The following is a 20,009-nucleotide window of genomic DNA, read 5'->3' as shown; positions in this document are numbered from 1 at the left end:
CTGGAGAAGAGAAGCTGCATGGAGACCTCAGAGCAGCTTCCAGTATCTGAAGGGGGCCTATAGGGATGCTGGGGAGGGACTCTTCATTAGGGACTGTAGTGACAGGACAAGGGGGAACGGGTTCAAACTGAAACAGGGGAAGTTTAGATTGGATCTAAGGAAGAAATTCTTTCCTGTTAGGGTGGTGAGGCACTGGAATGGGTTGCCCAGGGAGGTTGTGAATGCTCCATCCCTGGCAGTGCTCAAGGCCAGGTTGGACAGAGCCTTGGGTGAGATGGTTTAGTGTGAGGTGTCCCTGGCCATGGCAGGGGGGTTGGAACTGGATGATCTTAAGGTCCTTTCCAACCCTAACTATTCTGTGATCCTATGTTTTCCTCAGCCCCAGCACCTCTGAGAGCAGAGATCACACCAACTCCTTCAGTTTACTCACAGATATTGGAGTTAACTGAAGTAGCTGGGAGAACATGCAGGCAGGTTGCCTGGCTGCTGGGTGCGAGCAACAGCACAGGTTTCTGGAATCTTCCTTGAGGTATGAAACAGCCTCGACTGGTCTCAGGAATTCAACAGGATCTTGATGTCCCAGACCATTCACTTTGGCAGTGGCAGGTCAGCCGACTTTTGTTGCTATGAACAGCAATGGATATTGGTGACAAAGCCTAATCTCAGAAAATATAAAGCTCAATGCAAATTAATGAGCTTCCATAGAAAGAAGCAACCAGACCAGGCTTAAATACAAGTGTTAGAAACTTGAAAGCTTTTGCTGGTGCATTTGAACATTCCTTTCGTAAATCAGTTGCACATTTAGCTATTAGATTTGGTTGAAGAACGGTTGATTTACCTCAGTTAGGGCAATAACTCTGAGCAATCCTGACACAACCACTGTGCTGCTCTAACACAATGTGCAAACACCACAACCAGGCTTGTGTTTGCCTGCCGACAAAAGAAACCTGGAGAGGGGCTTGGGACAAGGGCCTGCAGGGACAGGCCAAGGGGAATGGCTTTAACCTGCCAGAGGGGAGACTGAGATGAGCTCTTAGGCAGAAGCTCTTCCCTGTGAGGGTGCTGAGGCGCTGGCACAGGGTGCCCAGAGAAGCTGTGGCTGCCCCATCCCTGGCAGTGCTCAAGGCCAGGTTGGACACAGGGGCTTGGAGCAAGCTGCTCTAGTGGAAGGGGTCCCTGTCCGTGGCAGGGGTTGGAGCTGGAGGAGCTCCCTTCAACCCAAACCATTCCATGATTCTATAAGTCCATGGAAGAGTGTATATACACACACACGTATATTGTGTATCTGTATCTGTCTGTGTGTATAAGCAGACACACACAAAATAGGCAGTTATATTTAGCATGTACATATCTTCTGCTTCCTAAATCTGCCAGTGTAATTATGCTATAAGATATTTTTGGCTTTACTGATTCCCTGTTCTCTCCTGTGAGGGTTCTTTCCTCAGCCTGAATATCCTCCTTTGAACACCAACACAAGGGCTCAGGTCTTTGATGCATCTTCATTACTAATACAAGAACAAAGTTATATTCAAGCTCCTGGAAAACAGTGAAGATGGAGATGAATATAGATGAAAATATAGCTTGTACTGGTGTGAACTCTGCGTAATACAACTGTCTTGGCACTTACAAGGGAAAAAAAATGGGAAAGCAATGCTAGGATTTAGCCAGGTGACCTTTGGTAGAAGGGCAATACAAATACCTTATTTTCAATATTGTGGATTTATTCCCAAGTTGAACACAAACTTTTGGGTCTCACTTGTTCTGGGAGCATATCAGAGTGCAGTTCGAAGATCCATTGCCTACCAGTACATCTATTACAACTAAAGAGCCAGGAAAAAGGGCACCAGGCCTAAAACCAGAGCCAGGACCGGAGCAATCAACCCCAGAGGCTGAGTGCCAGCACTGCTGCTGCTGCGTGACTGGGGGTTGACTCACCATAATGTAAAAGTTGTTTCCTACGGCGTGGGCAGCACAAACATGACTTTGGTATCTGCAGCCACCGGGAGCTTTCATTCAACCAGTTCGAAACATCTAATGGCTGCAAAAAGTTCCCTTTCCGTGCCAGTTAACACCAACCAAAGCGCTCAGTGCCTGAGCTCTCACACATTCAGTACAATCCACTTACCAAACAGTGCTGTGTCATCTGCCTGCCTCCCCAGAGAAAGCTGAGCACAAAGGCACCATCAGAGCATTCTGTGGCTCCTACGGGAGGGTCCAATATTCACAGCCATTCCTAAAGGGTGGCCTTATCATGAAGAGTACTCCACAGCTCCAAAACACTGATGGTATTTGGTAAATGGCTTCAAAAGCATCAACACAGACACTCCCAGCCTAATAATCATTTCACCACTAGGTAAAAATCTCCTCACTGTGCCATTGTACAGGAAAACAACACTCCAGTTTGGGTCAGAGGTGAGGCAAAGCCGTGCAAGCTGAAGCTGCAGTTAAGAGAGCAGGAAACAAAGAGCATAACGCAGGCATAGAAGCTCTTTACCTGCACCGAGGTGGGAATACTGGGGCAACAATGTGAACCCCTGATTCACCAAGCCGGAGGCACACACACTCGTAACATCTGTCATGAACATCATTCACTCCTGATTCACCAGCATGATTTTAAAATAGCCAGATATATTTAGTGCATGGCTGCGCTCTCAGCAACTCCCTATAACGGCAGGTCTAAGAGGAGAATTCCCAGAGGATCTGTGGCTGCCCCATCCCTGGCAGTGCTCAAGGCCAGGTTGGACACAGGGGCTTGGAGCAAGCTGCTCTAGTGGAAGGGGTCCCTGCCCGTGGCAGGGGTTGGAGCTGGAGGAGCTTTAAGGTCCCTTCCAACCCGAACCATGTGATGCTACGATTCCATGTGCTCCGATACAGAACTGAAATGTGCAACTAAATGTATTTTTTTTCTTGTAAACTTGAGAAAAGCCTTTCAGTGGGGTGTCTTCTGTTTCACCAGACACAGCAGATGAAAAGTGCAACTGTAATCACAGGTTGTTGTGCTGAACCCAGAGATGCTGACAGATGCACTGGCATTCACGGACACCACCCACACAAGCTAATGCTAAACAACCCACACAGATAAAACTCTGACAAACAAGCAGAGCTCAGACTGGTGAGGAAGAGGAAGGAAAGGGTGCCTCCATCCTCCTGATTTCGGGCTCAGGACAATCTCTTTTCAGTGCACATTGCCCCGGGCTGTCCGTACACGTGCACACTGAAGTGTGTCACAGCTGTTTCCTTCCCGGTGAAGCCACAGCAGGAGTCACAGCATGCTCCTTGGTGCTCACCCTCCTACACATGCTCAGCACAAGATGAGGCCACTGACCAGCATGGCTTGGAGCAAGCTGCTCCGGTGGAAGGGGTCCCTGCCCCTGGCAGGGGCTGGAGCTGGAGGAGCTTTAAGGTCCCTTCCAACCCAAACCAGGCTGGGATTCTGTGATTTCCAAGAGATACGTGCAAAGTTCCTTCACTCAAAGTTCTTAATCTAAGCAGGAGATCAGAGAGGGTCTTCACAGGGATAAAGGAATGACCAAAGATTGGAAAAAATACCAATTTCAAATGAATGGATGAGGATGGAGGAGGAGGAGGATCTGTCAACAGCCAGGCTCTGGGCTGGGGCACATGCTGGTTAGTTTGGTTATAAAGAACAGAGAAAGACATGTTGATGGAAAGAGGTTCACAGATACCAAGTGACTCAGGTCCTGCCAGGTAAGTGTTGATCACTGCCACGAACCTAACCGAGGGCAAGATGGGCCCTTGGTGGGACCTGTGGGACTTGGCAGTCTCCTACCACAGTCCTCTACGTGGTTCCTCCCTTAGCAGCATCCTCCTCTTTTCTCATCTCTTCCCAACCAGTTTCAATCCTTACCTAGCAGGATAGAAAACCAGGAATCCCATCTCTCCACCCTGAGAAATGGCTCAAACACAGAATAATTAAACACTGAAGTCCAAACTGCCTCACTCAAGCCCCATTGAAGCTAACAGGAATCCATCCACTGAGTCGCATGGCTTCAGCTTGGGTGCAGGATGACCAAAACCATTGCCGGCAACTGGTCTCAAACATGTATTTCAGGAGGGCAAGATCAGAGGTGCTACAGAGCTACTGGAGCCCGTAAAACACTACCCTGGGCTCTCACACAGTAATATCACACGTTGCTACAGTGAGTAAACGTCAAGTAAATTTTATCCAAACAGAACAATGAAAGTTGTCTTAGCTAGTTCTCCAAGCCAAAAGACAGCCCTGTGATTGAGGAGGTACACTGAGCAAACATATGAAACTCAGTCAGAATCTCACAAGTACTCTGAACCATTTCACAGAAATTCAAGACAAAACCCCCAGATTTTTCTATTTTTGTGGCATGAATTCAAGTTTTAATAAAATATTAGAAGTCGTTTGCTTTATTGGCCAGAGATTTCCAAATATTCCTAAGTGTTCAGAGGATCCTGAATACTGTGTCAATAATGATCTTTAATGAAACCATGGAAGAGAGACAATAAACTACTGAGTTTATAAGAGGATTGTGAAGATCTACAGGCTCAACATACAAGTACTTTCAGTACATGAACAGTATCTGCAAGCCTAGGAGTATCCCCCCATGGCAGGGGGTTGGAACTGGATGATCTTAAGGTCCTTTCCAACCCTAACTATTCTATGGTTCTGTGATGTCCTGAGGAGAAGGGACTGCTGACAGAAACCAGGACCATCCTGCAAGGTTTCCATCTGAACAGGGACGTGCACGTCCAGCCCGGCAGGATCCAGCCCGGCAGCACCAGTTTAGAAGTGTGGTCTGCTTGTCAGAGGGAATCAGAGTGGTCTGCACAACGGTTTATGAAGGATGCCTCACTAACTGTCTGTCAGGGAAGTCTTGGGAACACCGTGACAGGTTTGGAGGCCTTAAATTTAGGACAACAAATACACCGATGGGAAGCTTGGCTTTTAAAGCATGATGTATTGAAGGCAAACACTCTGGAGATGTCTGCTCTGGTTAGAGAGTTACCCTTCAGCCAAGCATAGCCTGCATTCACTTCCTCTGATATCCTTATAATAACTTGAGAACATTCTGCATTCAGTTACTATGGATACATTTGACAACAATCTCCACTGATGATTGAGTATGAAATACAGCAAAATTAGAGCTGTGGTGAACACAAAGCACATCTAATTCCTGTTTATGCCAAACTGCTAAATGTTTCCTTAAAAAATTCTTTATACATAGACTTGACAGCACAGAATAGAGGAGAAAATATCATCTGCTTTCCAGTAACCTTTTGTTCAACATCTTTTAAGTAATACTACAGAGCTGGAGTTACTTGGAACAGTCTCACAATACATTTCACATCTATTTAAAAGCCAAAGTACAATATTATTATTTACTTGCCTTCCTTTCCATGTCTTTTCTTGCATTAGAACTGCTAAACAAGCTACCAACCTAATCAGGTTTTCTCATTCATGATATATCTAATAAATTACTGGGTAAGGAAGAAAGCCTTTAAGCACACAGCTGAACCTGCACCACTGCTTTGTAACTAGATTGTGCAGTGTATTCTGACTTACATTACTGCACTTGTTTCCTAAGTGCAGATGGTTTGTGGGGGTTGGTCTCTTTTCTTAAGTAACAAGCAATAGGATGAGAGGAAATGGCCTCATATTTAGGGCACCAGGGGAGGTTTGGACTGGATAACTGGGAGATATTTCTACCCCAAAAGAGTGCTCAGGCATTGGAACACGCTGCCGAGGGCAGTGGTGGAGTCCCCATCCCTGGAGGGTTTTAAAAGTCACATAGATGTGGCACTTAGGGACATGGTTTAACAGTGGACTTGGCAGTGCTGGGGAATGGTTGGACTTGAGCTTAAAGGTCCTTTCCAACCTGAACAACCCTGGGGTTGTAGGCACAGCTTGCTTGTCATGATCTGCAGTCTCTTGTTGACTAAGAAAACAAACCAGGCTGGTATTCAACATTTCCCTGTTTCCCTGTAAAGGCTGAATGCCATTCCAGTGCTGCTTTAGCTCCACCTGCCCCATTCCCAGCTCTGTGTTGCCCATGGGCTCACCACTATCCTACATTCTCCCACACTCAGCCCTCATCTTTCCAGGCCCTTTCCAGTATGTAAAAGGATGCTGCTTTAGATGCTTTTAATAAAAAGGGTCAAATTCACCCTGACAAGGAAGCAGATGCATTATTACTCTGTAACATGTGCTAACTCCTTTCTTTCCATCACACTGTGCACCTTTCTCTGCTTGCAGAGGACAAAAGATGCCCAGAAATGCATCCACCTCCCTTTTTTGTCCCAGCTGATGCAAAAATGACCTTGTCAACTTTCTTCCTCTACTCCATAGCACAGCTGTCCCTTCCATCTAGCACTTTCAAGCATATCATCTGCATAAGCAAACCCTTTGATTTCCAGTTGATCTCAGCAGCATATAGCAAAGAGCAGAGAACAAACACGTGTCCAAGTAACACTTCCCTTGGTGACATGAATCAAAGCACCTCCTCACTGTCAGAATCGGGGAGTGGGAAAAGTCACACCTTAACACACTTAGTGCTACTGAAAGCAGAGGCTACTGTGCTTAGGTATGAATATTCCAAACACTTGTAAAACTTGGCAAAATCTGCCTGTTAAACACCATCTATCACAGAAAAAAACACCCCAAATTATCAGTAACAATGGCACATTCCCTATCATGCTTCCACTGAATTCAGCAACAGCTCTGTTACCATCTTTAATGGGATGAAATTTCGTCTAGAAAGATAAAGACATTCTGTTTGATCAAAAACGTTCTGTTGTGGAATCCCAACTCTCCAACCACATCCATTTATTCCAACCAGCACCTTCTGCATGCAAAGACTGTAACTCCCTGCTAAGAGAGACTGATGCTCCCGAGGCAGTCAGATAACACGAATATATACAGTGTGGATACAACCTTCTGAGTGATAAAAGGCCTCAAAGGCTGCAAATCTGCTGTCCTGAAGAGGTCTAATTTCTAAACGCAGATGAACACTTTGATACCAGATTGAAGCTTTTTTGTCTGTTTTTCAATAGAGTAAGTGTACTCAGAACAGAGGAAAGAAAAGTTTATACAAAAAAAAGAAGTGTTTTAAGCAGCTATAAAGAATATTGCCTTTAAAAATAGCTTTCCTTTAAGAAAGGGAAGAGCTGTGGATAAATCCCACGGGAAGTAGTGAAAATGTCACTATATCCCATTAGAGGCAAAATGCCTGAGTAGGAGCTTTTGAGAACTGCATGCTTGCTAAAAAGTGCCCTTTTAAATGAGCTAAATAATATGCACTGCAGTATTCACACCACTTCACAAACACAGCCTATTGCCACCACAAGCCTCACTTACAATGGGGACACACACCCCTCATTCCTAACAAGCCCCGAATCCCTGTGCATGCTTTCACTGGATAGGATCCCGATACAGAAAACAGACACGAAACACCAGTCAGAGCACATAACATTGCTTGCTGTGTGCAGGGCAACGTCCCACATTCAGCATGGGAAGCAGACAGATTCATTTTTTCATTTCTTTACTGTTTCCTTTTCAAAATATCATTTAAATGTTGGTTATATTACAGCAACAGAACACAGCGACTTGCTTTTTTGATGAAAAACATCAAAAATCACTGCCAAATGGGCATTTCTTCCATACCCTAATACACAGGTTTACACAGAACTGCAACCCACCCAATACATCCAGCTTCTGTACACATCATCTGAGGAGTTTGTCCTCCTAGTACACTGAGTGTGCTCAATACATCAAATTCCTTCTTGATATAGAAAATGCATCACATAATCACTGACCAGGGTTATCTCTTGCTGGTTTTTGATTTCTGTTCACATCTCCGTTTGAAATGTCACGTCACAGAGTTTGGATATTGAGTTACAGCCAGCTAATGTAAATGTACCAGTCCCCATCTTCCACTGTGTGTTTGCTTTTTGCTAAAAACCTTCAGCAGAATGCCTTTAAACCATGAAAAATAACTCTTCACAGAAACAACGTCACTGCATTGCTGACAATACAAACGCTTTGGGAATTTCGGGTGGAAGAGATGTATGGGATTATTCAGCCACTTACTTTGGTAGAGTTTTCAAGTGATTTTCTCTTAACTCCAAAATTCGCAATTTGACAAGTCTGAAATATGATAGAAAAGAATTAGTTCAGTTGATGAATTAGTTCAGGTACCCTTCAGAATGAGCTCAAACTACTTACTACAACAAAAAGAGAGGCTTAATGCACAAGAGTGAGATGTCTGGGTATTGCGGGGTTGAATAGGGTCAAAACGTATTCAGAACCAAATAGCTTCATGCAAGGTCAGCCAGCTTCAGAGAAGGATGTTATCTGTCTTTACCTGATCTCTTCTGAAAGCCTTTGAGACACATCAGGATTTCACAGTCATTCTAAACTATATTTAGTCATTATTCCACCAAGGCAAACATAGTAAAAGTTTCTCTCAAACGTTTCCAGCTGTAGTGAGGGATAAAAAGCAAACCCCATTCAGCTCACAGCTTCTGCAGTTTTTGAGCACTGAATTCTATGGCTCCACACAGGGAGACCAATCTATAGAGCAGATCTCCCCCGAGTTTGCTGTGTGCAAACAGGAGCAAGATATGTGCTCAAGTGCTGGCGTGAATTAGAACCTGCACACGACAACACTTCACAATCCCGTGTCACTGTGCAAACTCCAACTGGCAATATTATTTAAGCCACAGCAATAAATCTCATGAAGTAGAATAATGGGGAGGAACAGTGAGTTTCAGCAATTCAAACTCCTCCACTTCATATCACTCTATCTCTACAGTCCAGGTCCTTTAGTGCCACAAGTGCAAACGTGTGGCTATGAGAGAAGTCTACAAAACCCCAACAAAGCTTTAGATAGTTCTCTGTCCAACCCAACACCAGTTTCCTGTTTCACGGAGCCTCAGGCTTCCTGATATGATGCTCTTCTAGAAAACTATGATTTTACTTTGTCCTGCCAAATAAAGCAGAAAACATTTCAAGTCCTCGCTGTGCTTAACCAGGACTAAAAAGAACGTCCAGTGAGAAATGTGGAAAGACATTTACATGCTGCTTGGTAGCACTGTTCCTGACTTCATTCACAAGGCTAAATGAGACTGTAACAGACCAACTGAGTCTTACTGTACCAGAAGGTACAAAGAAAGCACTAAAATATGGAGAAGAGCAAGAAGGGAGATGCAGGTAAAGAGCTAATCAAAGAAAAGCAATGTCTGTATGCTAACATGGGAAGTTCTGAAAATATGAGCAGGTTTTGGAAAAGCAAGATACCAAATAGATAAAATAGAAGCAAAATAATCATCAAGGAACCATCATCACTTTGTGTAGATAAATTATGCATTTGTGAAGGAAAAACAAGAAGTTAGTGCTTTCTGCTAAGAGGGTTAGAATATGAGGCATGTCCTGAAGCACAGAGATTATTAGACACAGCACCAGCACGGCTTCAGAAGAGCATGACGGATATAGACACCCCACACCTGATAAATTGAGGGTGTTTCCAATTTCATTTGGAACCAGATGATCTTAAGGTCCTTTCCAACCCTAACTATTCTCTGATTCTATGAATTTGAGCATACTGCGTGTATCCAGCCTGTCGACGGTTTGCTCTGCTCTTCCAAAGACTCCTCAAAGGAAAACAATGACAATTGCTCTTCCTCCTCCTTCTTCAAGCAGCTTTTTCTAACGGTCACTGCAGCCCAAAGCCCAGACTCAGCTCGGGTCAGTGACAGCCCCATCAAGGGGGTGCTGATAAAGCAGCACTTTGTGCCTGAGCAGACCAGTGTGATTTCCAACACACATTCTGCCACCTCTGGGTTCATTTAGGAGGGCTGAGTTGATGTTCCCAGTTGAACAGTAACACACACATACAGGTGCTGGGTGGACCATGGAAAACACTTATACTGGGGGAATTCTGCAACACCACCATGGATTTCCTTTGCTAATCCTTTGTCTTCTGAGCTATCTGCCCGACTGGATGATCACTGCCATTTGGCTGTGGCAAATTGTGTTAACTTTGATTTCCTCCCCTTACTTTGTCCTTATCTAACACTTTCTGGCTCAGCTTCTGCTGCATTTATTTTTACCCTCATTCTCCAGCCTTTCTGCTCTGCTGTCTTTTGAATCTCCTCTCTGTTCCGGCTTTCACATTTTATCTTTGGTTACTCAACCACGTTCACTCGTTTCTTTCTTTCCTCCTGACTCTCACCACGTTTTCCTTCCATTCAGTTTTCAACAGGCATAAACGATATTGCTCTTTCTGCCCTTGACACAATTTAATAATACATTTGATCAAGGACAGGTCTCCTCTTCAATTTCTCTTCCCACCTTTTCCCTAAACCACCAAACTGCATCGCTTCATCATAGAATTCCTGCTGACACCACATCCTCTCTAAAAACAATCATTCATCAAAACAGAGCTGAAAAGCCAAAATCTTTTCTTCTTTTTCTTTTGTTTAGCTTTGTTTTTGAAAAGAATACAGCTTTAAAATGGTCCCTCAAAGCTTCAACTGGGTTCATATGAAAGAGCAACACGCTCTGATGACTAATTCTTACCTTCCAAAGTTAGCTGGAAGAAACTCCAAAAAGGCATCGTTTAGATAGAGCTGGGTCAAATTTAGAAGTTGTGTGAAGCCATCTGGCAGCCTAAAAAACAGTTAAAAGCTTAATGCTCCCACCAAAGTTGCTATGGAAATGACAACAATGTATATTTAGAAAGATGACTCTCTCACACCTTCTTTTTCTACCTAAATTCTCAAGCAGAACTCATTACAGACAACGTTTTTGCCCACTTTCATCTCTTCCACGCTGCTATAACCACATGGAATGCAAATACCTTGCACAATCAAGTTCCATCAGCCTTTCCTCCCTTCCCAGCTGAGGGGTTTCAGTCAAAGGTGCTTTCTTTCTGTCTCTTTTTAACTGATATAGTAAAATATCATCCTTTTATCTCCCTCACTCCAGTTTATAAATCATGGGATTGCAGCACAGAGGTTTGGTTATTATTATGGCAAGCTTTCTGAAGAAATAAGGGTTGCTAAGGTCCCAACCAGGAGATGAGGGGATGTGGGATGCAGCCTGCCTTACTTCCCAAACACATAAAGCACCAGCCCCTGTGCTCAAAAAGCTCCATCCCATGGACTGCTTTGCCAATGCTTTCTTTACTCTGTGGAAAGACACCCCATTTGTTCCATGGCACACAGATCTTTTCATAGATGCATCAACCCTGATGTATTAAAACAATTATATAACTTAGATTAATCCTGCAAATGAACTTGATATGATGCCTTTACATCGAAGGTCACTCTGCAAAACGTTTCTGCAGTTGCAGGAAACAAACACAAAGTACTGATACTCACTTGGAGACCGGATTGACACTGGCTTCAATAATTGTTAAACATTTACAACATTTAATATTCTCTGGAAAATCTTGAATTCCTGAAAAAAATATTGAAAGGGTTGTCATACACACATTAAAAAAAAACTGTTTAACTTGTTTTGCTCAAAAATCATTTGGCATTTTCAGATCAGACTTAGGCTGTAACAGGAAGAACACATATGGTTTAGTATTATAGTGTAAAAGATGATACTTAAGCACTGAATAAATACACCAGAGGAGATATTATGCCTTGTATAAAACTATTATGCTAATGCTTGATTTATATAACCTTCTAGAATTAACCAGTGATGTCATCTGTACTGAGACTTGTGCCTTTCATTTCTTTCCAAACTGTTTTCCTTCTTTGCCTCCTTCTCTTTGCTGGAGAACATGAATATATTCCTGAGAGCCTCCAGGCCCAGACCAGGAGGGAATCTTTCACAATTTGAGTGCCTAAGCCTCAATTCCAACACAAAGACACTGAAGTTCAGCCAGGCAAAGGCTTTTAGGCTCATCAATATAACGGGACAGAAAGTAAATGTCTAATTTGGGAACACACTCAGCAAACTAATCACTGCCTATATAAATCCTGGCAGTTGTTCACCTGCAGCCCCATAGGCTTAAGTACATCACACAGGAGCCCAGAAAGTGCTAGGCCACTTTGGAGAGTGGAATGGGCTATAAGTGCACTGGAAAATGGTCTCCCACTCCTATTTGGAATGGTCCTTGGGGATCCCTGAGGAGCCTTCCTGTTTGTGATGTTCATCAGTCACAAACCATCACAGCATAAAGCAAACTCTACTCTTGCTATTTAGAGAAAAGTATATGAGGTAGATATCAGCCAGACTTCTCAAAAGTGCCAGACAGGAGAATGACAGATAATCTGCAATAGCAGCAAGTTTCTAGAACACAAGTTTACGAGCCATTAGGAACGAAAACCTCACAGTCAGTACAATTCCTTCAAATACTTTCAATCCCTTACCATTTTTACTGATATCGAGTTCTCTGAGATTCACCAGGCTGGCAATAGTGGTTGGCAGGCTGGAAAGGTCGTTATCTGGGATGCTCAGCTTGCGGAGAGCTTGACAGTTGAACAGTTGCTGCAACACAAGAAGATGCTTTACAGTGATCCACGAAAAGGAGCAGTTTGGGATCAATATTTATACACAGAAGCAACGAATATCACAAACCTACATTTGCTATGTAAGAATTCAGTAGTCAGAAAGTAGTGTGAAAAGCCGTTATTTGAGAAGACATTCTTGCAGGCTGCTCAGTATCAGAAACAGCACAAACACAGTTGGAAGGAATAAGCAGCAAAGCAGTTGATTGGCAGCAGGAATGATCAGAAAGAGCTTTCTGTCAAAAACTCACACTCACTGCAATCAGTATTTGCAGGTACATGTTTTGTATGCGACAAATTCAATCAAACACTGTTCTGGCCTGTGGTAAATTAAAATATTTGATTTTATAATTCAATTTCATGATAGGTTTTAAAATATTTTGACTGCATGCAGAAGAAATTTGCTATCTTTAAGAAACCAAACACTTTGACATTCCCAAGGTGTCCTTCAAACTTTGACATTCCCAAGGTGTCCTTCAAACTTTGACATTCCCAAGGTGTCCTTCAAACTTTGACATTCCCAAGGTGTCCTTCAAACTTTGACTTTCCTAAGGTGTCCTTCAAACTTTGACATTCCCAAGGTGTCCTTCAAACTTTGACATTCCCAAGGTGTCCTTCAAACTTTGACTTTCCTAAGGTGTCCTTCAAACTTTGACTTTCCTAAGGTGTCCTTCAAACTTTGACTTTCCTAAGGTGTCCTTCAAACTTTGACATTCCCAAGGTGTCCTTCAAACTTTGACTTTCCTAAGGTGTCCTTCAAACTTTGACATTCCCAAGGTGTCCTTCAAACTTTGACTTTCCCAAGGTGTCGTTCAAACTTTGACTTTCCCAAGGCGTCCTTCAAATCTCCCCAAAACTCAGGACTTAATTCTAACTTTCATTCAAACTCAGATTCAGACCTGACAATACGTCAGAATTCCCACTGTAAAACCAAACTCTTCTTTCAACCTAAAGTAATCAATAAATGATGCTGAAAGCATGAATTTCCCATGACTGCTTTCTTCATGAAACACCCCTCTCATACACCACCTTCCACGTGGGAAAACGAATGAAACTATCACGTTAGGAGGAAGCAGCCATGAAGAAGGATTTCACATTTAGGCACGCTGCATTGCCAGGTCAGAGGTGCCGCAGATGAAGAACAAACAGATCTATCTTTTAGATCAAGTAGCCAATAGGTTCTTCAAGCCCAGTGCTGGCAGGTACAAGAGGAGAATGCCCAGAGAAGCTGTGGCTGCCCCATCCCTGGCAGTGCTCAAGGCCAGGTTGGACACAGGGGCTTGGAGCAAGCTGCTCCAGTGGAAGGGGTCCCTGCCCGTGGCAGGGGTTGGAGCTGGGTGAACTTTAAGGTCCCTTCCAACCCAAACCATTCCGGGATTCCATGATATAATTGCTCAGCAACAGTCCTGTGGAAAATGGACTGCCACCACACCAGGCTGCAGAAAAGACCTGCTGAACATCTCCCACTTTGTGGCTTTGGGCTCCAAAACCATTCTGCTTTTCAAGAGTTAAAAGTTACCAAACCCTGTAGGACCTTCTGCAAAAATGGATTCACAAATGGCACCAAAAAGTTCAGTGCATTCCAGGCAAGAACAACTTTGATGATCCAAGGACTGGGAAGCCATTTAAGGACAGGCTGAGAGAGCTGGGCTGGTTCAGCCTGGAGAAGAGAAGGCTCCTGAAGGGGAGACCTGAGAGCAGCTCCAGTACCTAAGAGTGGCTCTAAGATGGGGACTCCCTTTTGACAAGGAGTCCCATGGAAAAGACAAGAAGTGATGGGCACAGGTTACTCCTGGAGAGATTCTGGCTGGACAAAAGAGGAAAATTTTTCCTAATGAGAACAACCAACCATAGGAATAATCTCCAATTATCCAATAATTCGCCAGCCTTGGACACTGTTAAGACTCAGGTGCACAGGTGCTGGGACATCTAGTTTAGGTCATGCTTTGCTAGAAAGGTTGGACCAGATGGTCCTTGAGGCTCCTTCCAGCCTGGGATTCTATGAGTCTATGAAATTCTCTTTGCAGGTCTCTCACAAGGGTTTTTGAAATGTTAGTGCTGTGGTTACACCAGATTGAGCCTTTCTTTCAGACTTCTCTATCAGAAGGAAGTCTATATGCTCAGCTCCAGGCTATTTGAGAAGGCATCATGATTTCTAGATGAAAAACCCAGCCAAGTATCTGGAGAGGAGAAAATTAACACACAAATGTCATGCAAATGCCAACCTGACCCTTCACTTTAAGCAAATTTTAGATCATTTTGAAAGTGCATTTTTCTGTCAAAACTTGCTACGGTAATCCTTTAGGAAATCTTGCTCTTCCTTCCACTTAACCCATCCTCAGAAAACTGAGAGGGAGCCGTATGAATTAACAGTGCTCAGAATGAGAAGCCCCACACCACAGTGGCTATCAACTGCCACCAGACACAAAGGGAAACACATCATTTTGGACACGACTGGAAAGGAATGTAATTAATAGGCTCTTGGGTTGGCTCTTGAAGTTTGCAGCCACATTAGTGCAGGAGAAGCTGTAGACCAGAGTAACACTCAGCATGGGGAGCCTTCACAATATTGGTACATAAAGAAACCACACCATGCTATTGTACCTGGAAAATTTAATTCCCAGTGCATGTCCCCAGCCGTTCCCCTGGAGAATTCATATTTTAAAGCCAAGAAAGGGCTGGAACTGTTCTGACAATATCTGAACAGATACAAGGCTTTGGAGCTGCTGAATGAAGCATAATAAAAAATATTCCCCCTGGAGTAACTCTGTGATGTACTGCTGTATCAGGATCAATAAGAGGGTGAATACAGGCATGCAGCCCCCAAATTGGACACTTTTTTTTACCCACTATGTTTTCTAAAGGTGCCTTTCTCAATTTCTAGTGCTTTCTGGCTTTGCCATCATGCCTTTGTTGTGATCCTTGCACTGTACGTCCCTGTTCTGCTGTTCTTTCTTTCTTTCGGGATGGAAACCAAGTGGTGCCAACAGAGCTGTGAGTTCTAAGGACGAGCTGTCATTCTGAGCATCTCAGGTTCCTGACTGACCAGCAGCAGAGGCTGTTGGCTTCCAGGGCCACTGGAGAGCAGTATGAAATCTGTGCTTCTTACTTCCTATAGGCATGGCTGTGAAATGGATTGGCTCATGTTCTGGGGGAATCTGATGTCAGGAATACAAAGAAATAACACTTCCCAGCTTTGCAGAACACAAATATGATTTCTTAGTGACAGATTTAGAAGAAGAATTCAATGCCTTTAATGGAAACTATAACTTACATAGCAAATGCAATGCAAAAGAGAAACCTTTGAATTTGTAATACCTACCCACCTCCATGAGCTATACGTTAGCATTTACCTCACCACCTTTTTTACGTTGGTTGTATTTTGTTCTCAGTGAGACATTTAAGCATTAAGATGTAGCCTCTAACTGCAGGAGTGTATTATTTTACCAACACGTGAGATGGCAAAAGACAGTGGTGGCTATTTCTAGAGTTTGCTGTTGGAGACAGACAATTTTTTTCCTTAGGCATTACCAAGTAAACTAATTTTGTCCCTTACAAAGTAATCCAAGTCTTTATAAGGGAAAGCTGCTGGGGAAAATTTCCATCTCGTTCATGTTCTTCTGGATATCGGTTGCCAGTGACTCCACCTTCATCAAAACCAATATTCAACTTTTATTAGTCACTGATTCATGTGGCTCATACAAATAGGGGCATATTTGCAGCAGCAGCTCATGATAATGAACCCAAAGGCATATAATGTAACAGACTTGGCTAGATATAGGGGAAAATAAAGAAGTAGAATTATCTAACAATCCTATAAATCCTTAAAAGAAAATAAAGATATTAGAAATGGGGAACTAGAAATCCATTTCTAAGGGAGACAGAATGAAAAAAAAAAACCAACATTGTTATGATACATAAAAATTAAGGTAAAAGATTAAAGAAGACCCAAGCAGAATGACTTTAATCAGATTAATGCAAACCAATGCGTTGGTTTCTAGAGCATGATGAAGCAGTGGAAGTAACTCGGGTAGATCAGGACTTAATGGAGGTTTTTACCTGTGCTGTTTTCATTCAATTTGTAAACATGATCAAGCATTCTGATGATAGAGTTTCAAAGGAATATTGTAACTTCAGAGGCCCCAGAGTTTCGGTAAAGAACAGGCAAATTGACCAAACAGATCTCCTCTGGATGAGGTGATTTGAATTCATGTTTAGAGAGAGGGCAGTTCAGCCTACGGTAGATCACAACACGTTCATGTTCAGTCATACCAGGCCATTTTAAGGAAAACCTGGAATTTTCTCTCCTAGCACATTAACTCAACAGTGAAAAAGAGTTCAGAGACATGCAGAAAAAAGATCTGAAGCAGAAAATTTGATAAAGAAGTTATTTGAACTGTTTAATTCATGGTCAGGATTAACAGCAGCTTAAGACAAAATATTATGAATGGTGATAAGAAAGCAAATTAACACCGTCATTAATCGACTCCTAGACAAGGCCTAGACTGTGTCAGACGACGCATTTACTTCAGAGGACTTCTTCAATCCACAGTATTTGCTTCAAAATATTATTTATAGCAAAGAAAAATGGGAAAAGAGAGGTGCCAAAATAGAGTCCTATACGGTTAGATCTCGTCAAGGTATGTATTCATGTGCTGTTGTGTTGCACAATCCACCGATACAAAGGAGATGATACCAAGCTGCAACATGAAGGTTTCCTTTCTGTTGTGACTGACACTGACACCTACCATCTTCAGCCCTTCCCTTTGGGCCCCCAGCTTTGCCATACAGAGTTACAGCACATTGCTCTTGTTCTGTGCCCTGATGTGTTTGTCCTCCTTTACCACAGCCATTTAGTTTGAATGCTGTAGTATGCGTACTTCCAAGAGACTCAAAACAAATCCACCCCAAAGCCCTGGCTAAATTCAACACTTCACATATTCTTCAGTCCAATTCTTCAGTAGCACAATTAAAATACACAACGTTAACAATAGATGATTATTAAGAGAAATAGTCCTCATTGTGGTGGAGATCATTTTACTCCCATTTCATACTTATGGGGACCGAGAAAATACCTGGTTCTCTGTTGTCCTTTCTAGGAGCAGGAGAGATGAAGCAGCTCTCCATGTCTTTTGTCTGTGACCCTTAGAAGATTGCAGCTACCCTGTCTTACCATCTGTAGAGAATTTCTTGACAGAGTGAGCAATCCTAAATGAACCATCATATCTAAGTAAAGGAACTCCATGTAATGGAAAAAAGATGTTTTCTACATTTGTAAATAGAATTCACATAAAGCCTCTCTGCAGCCTACGTAAGAAATACATTGAGAGATGCTGAAGAATGGATTACAGTGGAACAATGTTTAATTAAAGACTTGTAAGCACCTTTCAGTGCTGCTGAGAAAAATTCAATTAAGGAATGGATTACGTTACTTCATGCTTCATTATGGAGCTTGCACCTACTCGTAATTGATTTTCCCCCACCTTGCCCTCTTTTGTTTCCACTACACTGAAGTTACAGTAACTTTTAATTCCTCATAGTAAACATTAATCAGCAGAAGAGCAGATTGCAAGATTCCATATAAGAAGTTTTGCACAGGAAGGATTACTTCAGTAATCTCATTGCAGAACCTCCTTTGCAGTTATAACAACACCAGTCACTGGCATTCCTCCCACAAAGATAAAGGGCTTATCCTGATGAGGAAATTGCTTTCAAATGCAGTGCTACAGAGGATCCAAATGTGAGATCAGCTCACCCTGGTCGAGGTCTGCAATGCCGCACTCATCACTGGCACTGCAGAAAGTCCTTCTCCTGAACAACTGTTAATTCCCCATGTTCAGACTTCACTGCCTGCTCCCTGTTTTAGTGCCCTGAAGTGAGGAGGAGGAGGTGGCCCCACTCCTCCCCATGCAGCACCACCCCTGAGGTCACTGCCCCGGGCTGCTTGGGCTCTCCAGAGGGCAGAAAAAGCCTTCTAAAACCAGAACTGAATCTCGAGTTGCTAACCATGACTTCCAAAGCAAGCAGATCTGCTGGGCAAGGGCAAGCCCCATCTCCGAGCTGAAGCACATGCTGCACACGCACCGAAGCACCCAGCTTTGCCGTCTGCACTGCAGGCACAGCACCCATTACCTTAGGTAGCTCTTCAATTTGATTGGCATCTAGGTAAAGCTCCTCTAGCGTCCGTTCAAAGCTGAACACCTCCTTTGGCACCTGCTGTAGGCCACAGTGAGAGTAATCCAACACGGAGACGATTTCTTCTTCCCCACGGAAACATCGGCAGGGCACAAGGCGGCCGATGATCTTCCTTTTGGTTGTCATCTCCAAGCAGCATACTGGGGGAAAAGGGGAAAAACACTTCTTTGAAACTGTCCACATTCTGGGGACTATTTCTTTAGCATCACTATCAAGACTGCAGTCCATTAAATACAGCTTCTCCTGAGGGATAATTCCCGTAGCCTGCATTTCTTATTCTACCTTTCTACAACACATGAAAAAGCAAGATTTGTCGGAGTAATCACAAAAAAAACCAAACTCAAGACATCATCTGTCCCCATATGCTGGGACAGCAGAGAATGCACCAAGCCCATCCACAACTGCTTCCTTTAATGATGAAAATTAGGTGTGTAAATCTGACACATAGGAACATACATCCACCATGTACGAGCAAGGCTCTGCAGCTGGGTCGGGGCAATCCCAGCACAAACACAGGCTGGGGGAGATGGAAGGGGCAGCCCTGAGGAGAAGGACTTGGGGTGTTGGGTGAGGAGAAGCTCCCCATAACCCAGCTTCAGCGTGCGCTTGCGCCCAGAACCCCCTGTGTGCTGGGCAGCATCCCCAGAGCGTGAGCAGCAGCTCAGGGAGGGGATCCTGCCCCCCTGCTGTGCTCTGGGGAGAACCCCCTGCAGCCCTGATCCAGCTCTGGGGCAGCAGCACAAGAGGGACGTGGAGCTGTTGGAGGGAGTGCAGAGGAGGCCATGGAGATGCTGCGAGGGCTGGAGCAGCTCTGCTCTGGACACTCTTTTAAACCACACAATTAAAGAAAAGGATATGAAAACTGAACCGGCCACAGAACTAGAACACGAGCAACCCAGACCAGGCAGTTTGTCATTCCTGCTTTGCTGTATCACCGTCGTCGGCTGGCAACTCAGATAAGAGGCAAGCAAAATGCCACTAGTTATTCTGCAGTAAAAGGAACACCTGGGAAGCATCGGAACAGGCTGTTCCCTACAACCTCTAATCCATCTTCGTGCACAGTTTGCACCAGCACCTTTAACTCCACACAGGTGTATCTCACTATTTTCCACTGGAATAAAACCACCTTGAGAGTACACTCAAAAACCAGGTTTTGTGCCCATCAAACAGCCTCTTAGTCAGGAGTAGATACTGACATTTTCAGAAGCTATTTTAACATGATTATAGACAAAACAGGCTCCTCTGAAGCACATTACCATGGAGCCGTGAAGGGCTAAACCTTCAGCTCCCATTTTCTAAACCAC

The 20,009-nt window shown here is 43.7% G+C and overlaps 1 protein-coding gene across 8 annotated transcripts in view; it reads right to left on the bottom strand.

The window, feature by feature from the left end:
- The window catches only part of LRRC7 (leucine rich repeat containing 7), a 92,884-nt gene extending 73,981 nt beyond the window's left edge, over window positions 1-18,903 (bottom strand). For 3 of the 8 annotated variants that reach the window (XM_057397190.1, XM_057397186.1, XM_057397187.1), the window contains exons 1-5: window positions 18,643-18,859; window positions 12,373-12,490; window positions 11,371-11,449; window positions 10,568-10,657; window positions 8,078-8,134 (exon numbers count right to left, since the gene is read on the bottom strand). In XM_057397190.1, the coding sequence (XP_057253173.1) occupies window positions 8,078-8,134; window positions 10,568-10,657; window positions 11,371-11,449; window positions 12,373-12,490; window positions 18,643-18,831 (533 nt within the window). In that variant the 5' untranslated portion in view covers window positions 18,832-18,859. Of the gene's footprint in view, window positions 1-8,077; window positions 8,135-10,567; window positions 10,658-11,370; window positions 11,450-12,372; window positions 12,491-18,642 lie in introns of all 8 variants that reach the window. The other 5 variants (XM_057397183.1, XM_057397189.1, XM_057397188.1 and 2 more) reach the window with 5 other exon arrangements.
- Window positions 18,904-20,009: the final 1,106 nt, after the last annotated feature.

Source organism: Pezoporus wallicus, unplaced genomic scaffold, assembly GCF_028554395.1.
Source record: "Pezoporus wallicus isolate ANWC-B61680 ecotype Strahan unplaced genomic scaffold, APGP_CSIRO_Pwel_v1 contig_13313, whole genome shotgun sequence".
Classification (NCBI taxonomy): Eukaryota; Metazoa; Chordata; class Aves; order Psittaciformes; family Psittacidae; genus Pezoporus; species Pezoporus wallicus.
Note: the sequence above shows the minus strand (reverse complement) of the source record. Positions and strands in the feature narration are given on the sequence as shown.